Consider the following 14,746-nt stretch of genomic DNA (forward strand, 5'->3'; position numbering starts at 1 on the left):
AGAGTAAAAATATTAAAGATGTTAATGCGGGCTTTGGAACTTGTGATTATTTTTTGAAGATGTATTACTAAAAAAATTAGCCATTAAAATAAGACTGTGATACCGCCTGAGTGAGACAAGAATATTGCATGGGATTAAAGTATTTCTCTAGGAAGTACGGTAATACGTTTTTCTGAAGTGTATAATAATGCGGAAGAAGATTTTTTATTTATAAAAGTCCCATATGGTTTTTTGGAGCGAATACAAATAGATGGTAATGGTACTGTTCCTGCTTGAGTTGCAATACAAACCCATTCTAAAATTCTCTCTGAGTTAGGATGTAGTACTATATTATCACATATAATACCGTTAACAAGTAATGGTAGCCAAGAAGGAAGAGCTGGAAAATCCAAATTTGATATTGAATTATTACCCAAATATTTGAATGATAGATGAGGTGGGTATACCAATCCAAATCTGACCTCCTGTGAGATTGACGTCATATTCTTAATAATTGCTTTGTAATGAAAAGGTTTACCCACATTAGTAATTTGATCAGCAAATACTGAAAGTAACAATGGTTCTCTCTTATTAAATTTTGATATATCTATCAAGGAATCATTGAGTACTTTATTTAACTCAATATTTATTGGAAATGATTGAGCTTTGAAGTATAAGTCCATATCTGAGTTATTAGTATGAAATTGACTATTATATAAAGGATATTGAACATCCAAAGCAATTCTAAACATATTTTGAAATGGAAATAGTATATCTTTTAAAAATCTCTGATCAAATAGCCGAATATTATTATATGATAATATATAAAGTATACTCATTGTCAACTTGACTGATTTAAATGAATTTGTTGGTTTGTTCTCCATATTATCTTTAGAAAATACCAAGATAGTATTTTCTTCTTGAGATTTCAATTTACATGGGAAATTACATTTAATTGTTAAGTATTTATCGGGGATATATATATTATTTATAAGAATATCTTCTGTTAAAGAGAAATTCCGAATTGAAATTGCCAGGAGTGGATTTTCAAATGTTTCATTAATATTTTGTACACAATCTCCTTCACTGTATACATAATTAGTACCTCCCTGTAATGAATTTAATTTCGGAAACCAAGTTGATATTCCCACAACAGAACCCACTTCCCACATTTTACTTACTGCAGTACTACACAATATCTGATAACACTGAATATCATATAAATTAGAAGGAATTAAATTAATATTTACATTGAGTTCAAATTTCCCCGTTTTATTAAATAGCATAAAAAATGGTATTAGTAGAAGTGAATCACATAATTTTGTAACCTCCGACTTGCCAATTACGTTATCCCCAATAATATTTGTTGAATTAAAGGTTTGCATAAGCTTCATATATGGTATAGAGTCTATAGTTGTACTTTCTGTTTCTAATAATGTAAAGGAAGTATCAGTAAATTGATGAAATTCTTCAGCATGTAGCTGATGCCATTGACTTACATTATCATTATTCTGTATCCAATGCTTTACACTTGTAAATCCTGAATCTCGTTTATTACTAAAAACTTCTTTATTCACAATTCCACTACCAATTTTTAGTGTACATAATTTTTGTTCAAAATTAGCCACTGAGTGATTTAAAGAATTATCTGATAAATTAGAGTTCGTCCCTTCTATAATATTTAACATTTGAATATTCCATTTATCTATTGGAAATCTAGGTGTCTCAATAAATCCTATTTGACAGAATTTTTGATATTTATCTCCATTTACCATATAGTTTGTATCTTTGTGTTTGATTATCCAAGTAATTGCAATGTCTGTATCATCCGTCATATTAGGTAAATCGAGTATCAAATATAAAGGACGGATTTCATTTTGTGCTGAATCAAAGTATTCTAATTTATGTTCCTTCTCATTACATTCTGTTAATAAGGTAGTAAAATTAGAAAATGGAGATAAAATGTAAGCCTTAATTTTATAATCACTGATAGGTAAAATTGACTCGGTAATTCTTTCGTCTCTATATATGTATCTTGTATTTAATTTGATTATAGTAGGTAAAGAATTTATTGGACAAGATAGTAGAGAATATAAATTCATATTTGGGACAGTTAAAAAGGGTATTGGATTTACTATATTATTGAGATTATCAAGAAAACCACCAGGGACGACGGTCAAATTAGGTGTACTATATATAAGTGTTTTTCCAGCTTTCATCCAATTTTCAATACAGGATGTTGTCGATAGTGGGGGTGAAATCATACAAAAGCGTTGATGTACAGGAATCAATTCTCTATATTCACTATGTAGCTCTAGTTTCAGTATAGGTGAATTCAATGATTCTATATTATTTATTCCTTTTTTGAAGTAATTCATATTATATAACCTTTTATTCATATTCATGCATGGCAGTATAAATTGGGATATGTTAAGATCTGAATTACCATGAGAATTCTTCATATTTGGTAAGGATATCTGTAGAAGTACTCCAAAAATCTCAACCCTAGTGTAGTTATATCGAAATAATAATGAATTGTTTATCCCACAAAAATTATTTATATTTTTATTAATACTTTTAAGACCTTTAAGGGAATTAATTTTCGAATAATCTTCACCTGTACAGTTAATAGTATTAGTTCGTCCTAAATTTGATGGTATTATACACTTCAAAGCTATAATTATATTTTCTCTGAAATGAACTTGAAATTCATATAATATTGAGCTAGTATCTTGATACTTTAAATCCCTAGATTCAATCTGATATATATCAGAAGTAACCAATTCAAAAAGACCTAAATTTGTTATTAAGTAAACAATTACTTTACTCTTGTCACTCAATATTTGAGTCCTAATAAAGGATGGTAAACAATAAATCTTTATATTAATTGAAGATATATTTGTTTCATTAATTCCATATTCAATTGTGGCGAGTGAACCTGACAAATATTGTGTCATTAATATTGAGTCACCATAGTTTATAAAAATTGAATTAGTTCTAATTGTATTTGATCCCAATGTAGATTCACTGTGACTATAGTTCGTTATTAGTTTATTAAGATCTCCACTATATTTATCATTAATTTTAGAATTTACTTCATCTTCAACTTCATTTTTAGCTACCATGCTCTTATTTACATTATTTCCTGCAAAATATTCGTTTGAAAAAGTTTGTAAAACATAGACCCATTGCAGAAGTTCTTGTAACTCTTCCTTAATATACTCATCTTCAGGATTACAATGCTCAATTTCCAGAGCTAAAATTAGATATGCTAAATATAGAGTAGCTTGGGTCTTGTTACTTCTTATATTATTTCCACTTTCACTATTTACTCCTTTCTTAGATGTCCAACTGCGTTTAGGGCGTAATACAGCTAAAAAGCTTAATACTACAGATCTGATGTATTGATAATCTTCACTACTTAAAATATTTGCTTCATGTTTCTCAGTTTCTGGAAAACTGAAGCTCAATAAACCCATATTCTTTGGTGGATTTTTAAGGCACTTAGGGATTTGTTTCAACCGCACCTTATCTTCATTAGAGTCTATACATAATATTTTTAAAGTAGTACAATGTAAAATTCGAGCACATACATGTAGTAGCAAAATAAAGGTGGGTTTTGTCTTAATAATATTCCCACTAGATAGCTTAGATATTAAATTTAGTAAATTATGGGGTATAAACTCCCAAGTATTATTGCATTGATACCTATAGATTTCATTCATATTGAATATTGGTAAGTCCATAAATACATGCCTATGTATTAAAGCATGTAGTAAGGATTCATATATACTGAAACATAACTCAATGTAATTTTCATTATAAAGATATTCAGCAAAAGAAAACGCTACTAAATGGAGGCATCTATCCATATAGAATTGATTCAAATTTGCAGGTTGTAAAGTTGAATTAATTCCATAGTTGGAAGTCCTATTAATAGGATTAGTTCCATTTTGAGTAACATTTGCTTTAGATGGTGTGTGAGATCTTAAAGTATTACTTAAAGGCAAAATATGACGATAAATAATAGCTGATAAATAAAATAGAGCAATAGTTCTACAGAATAAGCTGGTAGATTTCATAATGGAGATAATATTGCGTCTCCAAATTTCAGACATAGCCAGATATTCACATATTAAGTTTTTATAATTGTTATTTGTGTCCAATTCAGTTGGTATGTCACATAGTTTACATAGTTTCCCAATGTAATCATTGAGATTGTTTAGAGCAAAAATCTTGTTTCCAGATAAATCTAGAAAAATTTCTGGAGTAGTCAATTCTTGGAAACATCCTAGTGACACTGGACTTAAAACTTGACCTCCAATTTCAGGTATAGTAAAAAAATCTCCACCAAATTCTCTATAAACACTTAACAAGGCATTTCTTGCATAATGGCAATGCTCAGCAGATCCCTTGTACAACTTCGCAATTATAATAAGTATATTTGTAGTGTTTGCCAAATCAAATTCACTAGAAGGTAAATTATTTTCCGTTGTATTTAAGTTTTCAATATTCTTCATTGTGGGGACATTACTGTTAGGTACGTCATTAGAAGCAGTAGTAGATATCTTCTGAGATGTAGTATTACCTGTTAAATTTTGAAAAGATTTAGCAATAGAAGATAAAAGGCGTCCTAAATTATATGTAGAGCTGAATACATCAAGATTTCTATCAGTAGCTTTCTGATTCTCAGTACTAGATAAATTTGCAATTGAAAGTGGAATTATAGAATTTTCCAAGTAATCCGCAAAATCAAATTTAATATTGGAAGGTCTCTTCTTAACTAGATTGTATAGTAATATAACAGCCAATTTCTGTAATGTATAAGATAACCATAGTGAAGTTAGGAATCTCAAATTCTTGTGTGTTGAGGAGAATCGCCGAATTATATTGCAGTGTACTTTTAAATGATCCATTGCTCTCCTAACATCACCATTTATTACATAAATATGATAAAACCTCAAGCTAATAAGATTACAGAGACTTATATACTGAAATATCGAAAAATTTGACTCAGATAATATTGAGTCCCAAACAATCATGTATTGTTTGAGAGCCAAGCTATAATTCCTACAAAATTCACTCATTACAGCACTTTTTATGCAGTATCTAATCAACAGCAATCTGGAATGAAGTTGGTTAAAATTTGGTACTTGACTTCCGTCACTTATTAGTGAAGATTTTCCCATTCGAGGTGATACATTAGCTGAGACAGATGAAGATGTTGAATATCTTAAATTAGATGATACTGATGAACTCTTCTTCGTTAAATTGTGGATTGAAGACTCTGATCCTATCGACAAAGCTGCAGTTTTAGCTTTTATGGCACATTTCCTCCATCTTCTTTCATTCTCATTGTAATAAGCTAGAGATGATTCATAGGCCATTTCTGCTAATTTCTCTATTCTTGAATGTAACTGTCTTTGGTGTCTTAGGCCACAAGTTACGAATATTGCCTGTAATTCTGGGAAATGATTTTTATGAAAGCATGATACACAAGATTGGGGATCTGGTATACCTATTGGTAAAACTACAAAAATTAAAACTGATGGAGGAGAGTGACGTTTCCGAAGAATAGATGATAGTGACTCTATAACACTTACTGCCTCCATTTCTAATTTCTTAATATTGGTATTATCAGAACTTTTAGAGCTACCATCGCTCGGGTTTGGATAGTTTTGCCAGTTGAAGCATAATATATATAAAGCTGGTGTTTCATTCCGTACCTTATTCATCCAATTAGAGTGAATTACATCAATCCCCCGAGTATTATAGTTTATAGTATTTCCTGACAAAGTTATTGGAGAGTTTGATAAGGATTGGTAGCCACCAGATCGTTGAGAAGTCCTAGATGGAGTTGCTGAAGAAGACGAAGTACATGTCAAATCTGAATATGTCATAAGCTTAATCTGCATACAAGGTTCATTATATAAGAAGTCCTTTGGTTTATATGCTAAAATACTTGAACATATTTGTTCTTGTATCTCCTCGGGAGCTACTAGGGATATGAGTGGTTTTAGATATCCCAACCACTCTACTGCAAAGCCTTCCATTGATCATCTCAAATTTCAAATAGTCCAACTTAATCAAATATTCACCCTCAAATTAGTATTGGGTCTTCAATGATCATTATCTTTCAAAGTGAGGCTTGGCAAGGGTAGTTATTCAAAAGTAAAAACCCCACTTCCACGCGCACGCGGTATACTCACCTTATTTACTAAGTTAAGACTAGGACAAAAACAATGCAACTTAAATGTCAAATATGGACAATAAAAAAAGTGAAGACTTTAAATTTTATTTAGTATTAATGAATATTAGTAAGAGACAAAATTTTGGGACTCTATTACGAAGTGCTTGTGGACTTGGTGTATCTGAAGTACTTGCTGTAGGGAAAAGAAAACTTAGGACCTTTGGTAACAAGGGGACTCTACCTTATATTAGCTTAACATACTATGATACTCTAGAAGAAGTAGTAGAAATAATTCATGCTGAAGAAATGGACATTGTGGGTATTGAGATTAATGAGAACTCTTTACCAGTTTATCCACATCCATTTAGACGCTCTACAGCATTTATACTTGGGAATGAGGGTACTGGTCTAAGTCAAAGACAAATAGATATATGCGATTATCTTGTCTATATTCCAATGTATGGCTCTGGTACTGCATCATTAAATGTAGCTATAGCAGGTTCTATTTTATTTCATCACTTTGCTTTGTGGGCCAAATTTGACGAGTCTTATCGTACTGGTCAGAAGTACACTTTAGGTGAATACTTAGATGAGAAATCTGGACAGTATATACATGGAAAATTGAGGCATTATCTAAATCCTTCACCATTTGGTAAGTTTTGATATTATATCTTCTGAGTTCCTTATAAGTTGTATAAAAGACAAGCAGTCGACTATATTATTCAAGTTAAATACATGAATATATATCACATAATTTATATTCATTGACCTATCTCTTATTTTGATAGAAAGGGAAATAATGAAGAAAAAACAGATACAAAGGTATGTTTACGATTAGTTTATATATAATAGATTTAAATTTTGATCAAATTTATAGATCACAGAGGAAATGTAACATGATTGATCTTGAATCAATTTCAATTGATCTCTTCCAGACCAAATTATAAGGGTATTTTTTAAGAAATTAGATTTCATTATTCATGTAAATCCATAAGTTTCAACAATACCTTTTTTAGATGTTGACGAATACCTAAATCTTTACATGAAATGCATTCAATAAGCTGGGGATAAAGATCAGCAATATGTTGATTATATCTAGTTTCTTGGTTGTGAGTTCTAATATTGGCTTGGTTAACTTTAAGACTTAGAAGTTCATTTAGAGTAACATGAACTTCATCAATTCGATGTTGTGGTAAAGGTCTTAGTCCATTTTGAATATCATCCAAAGCAAAATTATGTAGTATTTTGCGTACTCGACTATATAGTATAGGTAAGATATATACTGATGTGGGTTCAACCAAATTATATGTAGAGTCCTGACTATCTAGACTTTGGTAAATATCAAAAAGCTTTTCCAATATATATTTACTTACTATTGGATCTAGTACTGATTTGCTATTTTCATAGAAGTTGTCCAAGTTGGTAACTAGTACTTTGTAGTATTTTACTGGTAATCTAAATCTCCTTCTTTGGGATTTCTTTAATTTACTTTGCACTGACAAAATACAATCAACTATTGTATTCACAAGAAATAAATCCAGAGGGTTTTGATTTTCACTCTTGTAAGAAGTTTCATACCTATTTACCAATAGTGTATTTAAGGTATCTACAATTACTGGCCAAATATCTCTTGTTAATATCTCAGTAAATTTTTCAATTAAATTAACATTACTTGAAAATATGACTTTGTTAACTTGTTCTCTATTTATTATATTATTGTTATTTCCTTCAGATGAGACTTCGGTAGTTTCCTCTTTATCTATTATTGTAGCTTCAATAACATCTACAGCTTCATCAAGGTATGCAAACAAAGATATCCAATCATGAATTATACTTAGTATAGTTTCTATTGTAGCAACCCACAGGCAGAATTTTCCAGTGTGACTTGTTATACATGATAATTTAGAAAGTTTTTTTAAAATAAAAGGTAGCATAGAGAATTCTTGGATAATTAATCCATATCTTCCAAATAAAGCTTCTACTTGGTTTTTTCTTAAATCCTCTGATTCTGGAGTTATTTTAAAGTTATAGATGCAAGCTAATATACTATTTCTATTGCTTCGAACTAGCAAGGCCATTATTTTACAAGCTAATCCAATTTTAGAAGAATCTAAGTATACAATATCTGGATTTAAAAATGATTCCATAATTTCAATGATTATACAAAAAAATATTTCCCTTATGTAGTTATTCTTGTTTTGAAAATTTGAATTAAATATACTTTTTTGAATTTGAATTGGCATAAATATGAGGAAAACGTTTAATACTTCCAGCCCCATACTTTGTGGAGTTGATAAACATCTTATCCTTGATATAAGGCTGGAGGATAAGCTTTCATTAGAATTAGTTACAGATGGAACATACGTAGATTTTAATCCTTGAATTTTTTTTTTATTTTTCGAAGGTTGAATAGGCTTCTGACTATTTAGTATTTGTATACTATTTAAGTGTGTAAATTCCAAACCTTTCCACCATGGAATTTTATATTTACTTGGGATATTTTTAAGTAAGTAAAGAACATTGGGAAGATCTTCTAAAGAGGTCTCACTATAATTGTCACTTGAAGTAAGGAAATCAAATAGTGAAGTGTATTGATAGATTATACCACAATAATTGTTAAGGTTTGAATCGGAAAAGATTATTAAAGATGTTGGTAACTGAGCAGGACCACGAGAGTAAAGATTAGATGAATTTGCAAGTAAATTAAAGTTAGGGGTATCTAGAAATCTTGATTGACCCCATATAGCTAAAGGTATATGTTTTATTCCCCAATAAATTGGTCCATAATAGTCATCGATAGGGATATCACTTAAATCTTTAGATTCAAATAAAGTGAAATATTCAGTAGTAGAATATAATGAACTTATTTGAGCAGAGTTATGTAATTCTTTATCATTTATAATATCAGTTGTAAAGGGAGTAGCAGTCGATAAGAACATAGGAGTTGCTGTCATAATTACAATTGTCAAATGTAGCAGTGTAATTATCTGGTTAAAGTCTCTTTTCGAAAAATTGTTGGTGTTATCAAACATCACATAGGTCAAAATATCTATTACAGATTGAAGAAGAACTTCTGCAAACTTGTCAGATAAGCAATTTTTGCTTATTTCGCTTAGTGTTATACTTCTATTATCTTCAATCTCTTTTTGGTATAATAGTATTTGATGGCTCTCATTTAATATTTTGATGGAGATTCCCCAATAAATAGAAAATCCAGTATCCCATAATTGGTCATTATCAGAACCAGCATTTCTAGGAATAACGAGTAAAGTTTCACATAAAGTCTTAGCTGCTACAACTTGTATGTCTCTTCCAATGTTTGAAAACTTAGAACTAACAAGTATAGACTTTAATATAGAAAAAAGTGAGTTTATCCATTGTTTATATGTATTGAATGAAACAATCTTAACAACTTCCCTAATTACACGATAAGTCCCATCAATAGCAATTTCTAAGCTACTCTCCAAAAAAAGTGCACAATCATTCTCTTTTATCTCACTAGGAATATTTGAAATATTTGGACTAGTTGTAAGTGATCCATCATATTCTTCATAAATCTCCACTAATACATGAGTAACAGTTCTAATCATAGCAAATTCAAGGAGTTGCCAGTTGAAATGTCTACAGTGACTGATTAATGCGGAATATAAACTCCTTAGGGCACAGTTTCTAACTTCTTGTCTAGTATCTCTACATAAACTTTTTAATTGAAGAATCAGATGTAACCAAATAGACTCTTCAGAAGCAGAACTTGATGACCAAATAGATGCTTCAAGATCTCTAGTTATTTTTACGCGAGATATGTTATATGTAAAAATTTCATGTTTATTCTTACAACATGAATATTCTATGAAATCTTCTAAATTACAAGTTATAGAAGAATTTTTTGAGCTATCTATAATTTCATTTTGAGTCTGTAATTCTTTTGAAGTACAATTACTATCACATTCTATATAATTTATATTATCCAATCTTTTGTTGCTTAGATAATTAGAGTCGCATTCATCTTCTAAAATTTGCTCATTATTTTCTTGAATTCCTATTTGTTTAGCAATTCCTTGAATACCTTCGAGATAAATATGGTTAGATTCACTTGAGGGTATTTGTTTAAATAATCTACGCCTCCCTATGACATCTCCTAATTTCCACAAAAGACTTACAGCTTGAAATGCTACTCCTTCATTTAAAATAGGAACTCTCCCATAGGCTGCTATTGATGATATCAAAAGATGCCATGCTGAAGTGATTATCAGATCTTGAGGATTATCTATTTCAGTTTCAAGGCAAAGAAACTCTAAAAGGGGATATAGAGAGTTTAATATTTCAAGTTCCTCTGTATGATTTAATCGAAGTTTTCCATTAGTTTCTTCATTTTTATTTTTAATAAATTCAAGATGTCCATCAATTACGCAAGTATCTTCAGTTGTATTTAATGTTTCTAGTTTGATAGTTTGAATATAATCTTTAAAATCTAGCTCAATTGCAATTCCAGTAGTTGTTACAAGCAGTGTCCAAGCTGAAAGGTCCAATTTTGGAGTTGTTGCACATAAGATAGCATATAGAGATCTCAAAAACATGCAAGTATACTGAGGGAAACTATTAAGAAAGTCAAAATAAGGAAGTAACAACAAAGATTGAACACTTGAAATATCTGAATTTAATCTTAGAAATTCATTATATTGAACTTCTTGAGTATTTAATTTTTGATCACTATCCTCAGAAGTAGCATAGCGAGATATTGTATCAAAATCTTGCCTTAATCCATTTTTATTTAAAGAGTCAATATCACTATTTGCCACTTTATTTACACCTTTTCCTTCATTATTACAATTTCCAAGCGGACTATTAAATTCTTTTCTGTAGTTTTCGTTAGTCTCATTCCCTAATGTATCAAATACAGTAATAATAACTGAAGACATAAAGCTTAAGATCATGTTGCAAATATTAAAGTATATACTTTCATTAAATGTAGTAGGGTTATAGTTTGCAGCATTTAAACTATGATCCCTTGAACTAGAATAGGTTTTTACATGTTCAAGAGATGTCAGAGATATACAGTCTTTATTTTGAGTAAATTCTAGAATTCTGAATAGAGTAGGAATTACATATTGATTCCAAATTGGAAGTAATCTTTCAGGATTACTCTTTAGAATTTGTCCCAATTTATGTAAAAAATAGCTACAGTGAGCAAAATCAAATTTTTCATTATCTATTATACTTTCCAATTGTTCACATAGTGCAATAACTAGCTTAGTAAGGCAGCTAAGTGAAATACAGCTAAAAGATTCTGTAAAGAGTGTTTCATGAGCCATCTTCAATATGGTTGATTCTGCAGTCAATACTTTCATTTGGTTGGAGGATTCTGTCATCATTGGACCCAATCCAAAATCTAAAATGTCATCTATCTCTTGCATATATTTAAAGAGGTACCTCCACTCTTGGATATCAAAATATTCGCTATATTGATAAGCAAGTGATAGATTACATTTATATGCTGTTAATATTGCTTCATAAGAAGCCTTCTCAGTTGAAATATATTCAGAAGGAATCTTGTTAATTTCATATTCTAATAGATCTGTGAGTATATCTATAATTTTTGAAGATATCTCCTTTACATTTGAACAATTTACAACTGCGTATAACCCCATTATTGCTCTATATACATGCCAACGTAATAATTGAAAGTTTGTACAAAATTTAAATGATTTATATAGGATATCCCATGCTTGTTCTACCACAGAGTCAAAGTTCTCTTTTATGTTGAATTCGAAATAGTTAGAAATATTAGTCTTAAGATTAGTCAATACACTATCAAAATCATTTGAAAAATTATGCAGAATAATTCTAGAAATATTAAATAAACATGAAATAAGACTCATTTGTGAGTCAATAATCAAAATAGCAACTTCTATGAAGTTTAAAGAGTTCATAGTAACTGAAGATATTAACCAAGAATTTGATTGGGATATGTTTGAAGAAGCTGAATGATTTAAAATATTCTTAGATTTACTATATTGATTTGATTCTGCAATTGGTGTTAATCCAGATGATGATTTGGGTGAAGAATTTGATCTGTTGATAGAGGATGAAATATTTACCACTTTGCTTGTATGCGCACCTTTTGTATCTTGAAATTTAGTTATATTGTATATCCTATCATCTTCAATTATAATATCAATCAAACGATTTTTTTGCTGATCAAAGTTAGAGTTTGAACTTCCTGAAATTGAGCTACCACATACTATATTTGCATTACCAGGTTGAGGTATTAAAATATTTGGTAAAGATAGTCTCTGATTGAGGAATGTAGATACAGAGAGATTCAAAGAGCATTCAGATGAATGCAATAGATTTAATTTATTTGACATCGAAATTAAGAGATTTGTTAATACACGTAATATATATTCAACAATATTTAAACCATTCTCAGAAAATTTCATATAATTTCTTGAACACTTTATAGTTTCAAAATTCTTGAATTCCTTAATTGTATCTTCTTGCTCTTGTATTTTTGAAATTTCATTATCCATATCATAAGTTGTACAATTGCTTTTACCTTGAAAGTCAATAGTACTTCTAGTCTCTTTCGGTATTTCTAATTTAAGTGAAGTATTCATTTCATCAAAATTATCATTTACTCTACATTTTCCAAGTCTTAGTACTGCTATTGGATTTTGAAATATGTCACTAAACATTTCTAAAATACATTGAAGGGCCCAACTAGGAATATTTTTAAAATTTTGAACATCTATAGTATTCGATAGACATTCCAGACATTTAAAGATACAATCATCCACAAAAGGTCCTTTAACCTGAAAACTTAGTAACCGAATAAGAAGTCTCAAATATCTTGCAAATGTGACAAATTCGAATAAATTTTGAGATAAGGATTTATCTAAAATTTTACATCTCTCAATGATGCACTTTGTAAGAGTTGGGAATAATACATTAGCCACTAAATTTGCAAAGTCTTTATTATTAATTAAATGGGATATTTTATGAACATCCAAAATATCATGCCAAATATCTAGGCATAAATCAGATGGTATTATAACTCCTTTCAGTAAGGATAGTGGAGTAATTTCATTTAACTGAGCTTCATAAATCTTATAAAAATTAGTATTAGTATTCAATTTTTGGTTTTTCTTATTAAAATTTGTCATTGAAAGTTTTGATAATCTACAATTACTGTATATTTCAGAATATTCTGCAAAAGTTGGATCAATCATTACAGCTAAATCTTTTAGTAACAGTAATGATATTATCGCTTGTTCAGAATTCTCAATTTTGGAGACTAGTTCATTGTTGCAAAAATCTTTATTTTCCAAATCTGTATTGTTCAAATCACTTGTATTACTTGTTATTTCCAGCCTTCCTGATGTTTCGCTATCTCTTAAAAATTCTAGTGAAAAATTTACTAGTTGGCGAATACCAATATTAGACATTTGCTTAACTTGTGGATAATCTTTAATACAACATAAATTTGCTATTGTACTAGTTAATAAAGATATAATAGATTCATTGTATTCTGTGACTCCTGGAGTTAAAAATAATAATGCAGTTTGAATAACTTTTAATAAAATATGCTCTTTTTCGTTATTCACACTAGAAGATAATCCTGATGATATATTTATTGGATTACTTACTAATTTAGATGATGAAGACGAATTTTGTGTACCTGAAATATATGTAGAAGAACGTGGTGCCGTTATTTTGGAATTTGATGTAAAGCAAGCTGTCATGGAAACTTCATTTAAAACTGCCAAAATTGTTATAGCATGAGATGTATCAATAATACCTGGAACTAAAATCTTTTGTAGACAATTCATACCAAGAATAGCTAAAATTAATCCATCTGAATATTTAGTTGATGTTACAATAGCTTCTCTGCATGCTGAACAAACATCTGTTGCAGGAAATCTGACACAGCTAACTTCATTATAAGGAATATTACGTATTATATCATGATAGTGACGAAAGCTAAGTAAAGCTTTTTCACAGATTACCTTAATGTAGCCAAAGTTTGTATTTTTGCTAGCATTGCAAATTGCTCGAAGATCTTCTTCAATATTTGGACATATACCTCTGGATTTTCTTGTAAGCATTACAAAAAGCCTTGTTTAAGATATCTAAACATTATATAACATTAATATAGATATCTAATATGTAGTTTAAATCCAGAAATTATCTTGTTACTCAAAACAAGTACTTTAGCGTGGAAATTAAATATCACTATTATAAGCGCCAAATAGTACTAATATTCTACAAGACAGCCAATTATAGGATTAAGAAGAAATAACTGAAATGTCACTTTATTTAAGGTTCATATTACTTCTGGTAAGATTTATTTTGTTTCAAAACCTTTGTATTTATTATTCATATCAATTTTTCTATCTTAAATATTGAGGACATCTTCATCTTATTTAGTTTATACTAAACAGAAGATTAGAAGTCTCAAAAATCTCTAGATCTCTTTAGTGAAATGTAATATAAACTATAATATTCTTATATATTAATATAATAAGATATATTGTAATAGTAAATAGGTAACTTTCTTTATAATAAACCCTAAGTTTT

General features: G+C 29.5%; 3 protein-coding genes across 3 annotated transcripts; 1 reads left to right on the forward strand and 2 right to left on the reverse strand.

The window, feature by feature from the left end:
- Positions 1 to 134: 134 nt before the first annotated feature.
- Positions 135 to 6,032, reverse strand: cand_008250 (uncharacterized protein; the record flags this gene model as incomplete). Its single annotated transcript, XM_067211065.1, has 1 exon — positions 135 to 6,032. One exon carries the CDS (start codon positions 6,030 to 6,032, stop codon positions 135 to 137), a length of 5,898 nt encoding a protein of 1,965 aa, XP_067067925.1.
- Positions 6,033 to 6,232: 200 nt separating this feature from the next.
- Positions 6,233 to 6,832, forward strand: cand_008260 (RNA family protein; the record flags this gene model as incomplete). Its single annotated transcript, XM_067211066.1, has 1 exon — positions 6,233 to 6,832. The coding sequence occupies one exon, from the start codon at positions 6,233 to 6,235 to the stop codon at positions 6,830 to 6,832; it is 600 nt and encodes a 199-aa protein (XP_067067926.1).
- Positions 6,833 to 7,143: 311 nt separating this feature from the next.
- Positions 7,144 to 14,274, reverse strand: cand_008270 (uncharacterized protein; the record flags this gene model as incomplete). Its single annotated transcript, XM_067211067.1, has 1 exon — positions 7,144 to 14,274. One exon carries the CDS (start codon positions 14,272 to 14,274, stop codon positions 7,144 to 7,146), a length of 7,131 nt encoding a protein of 2,376 aa, XP_067067927.1.
- Positions 14,275 to 14,746: the final 472 nt, after the last annotated feature.

Source organism: Cryptosporidium andersoni (assembly GCF_001865355.1).
Source record: "Cryptosporidium andersoni isolate 30847 chromosome Unknown contig_50, whole genome shotgun sequence".
Lineage (NCBI taxonomy): Eukaryota > Apicomplexa > Conoidasida > Eucoccidiorida > Cryptosporidiidae > Cryptosporidium > Cryptosporidium andersoni.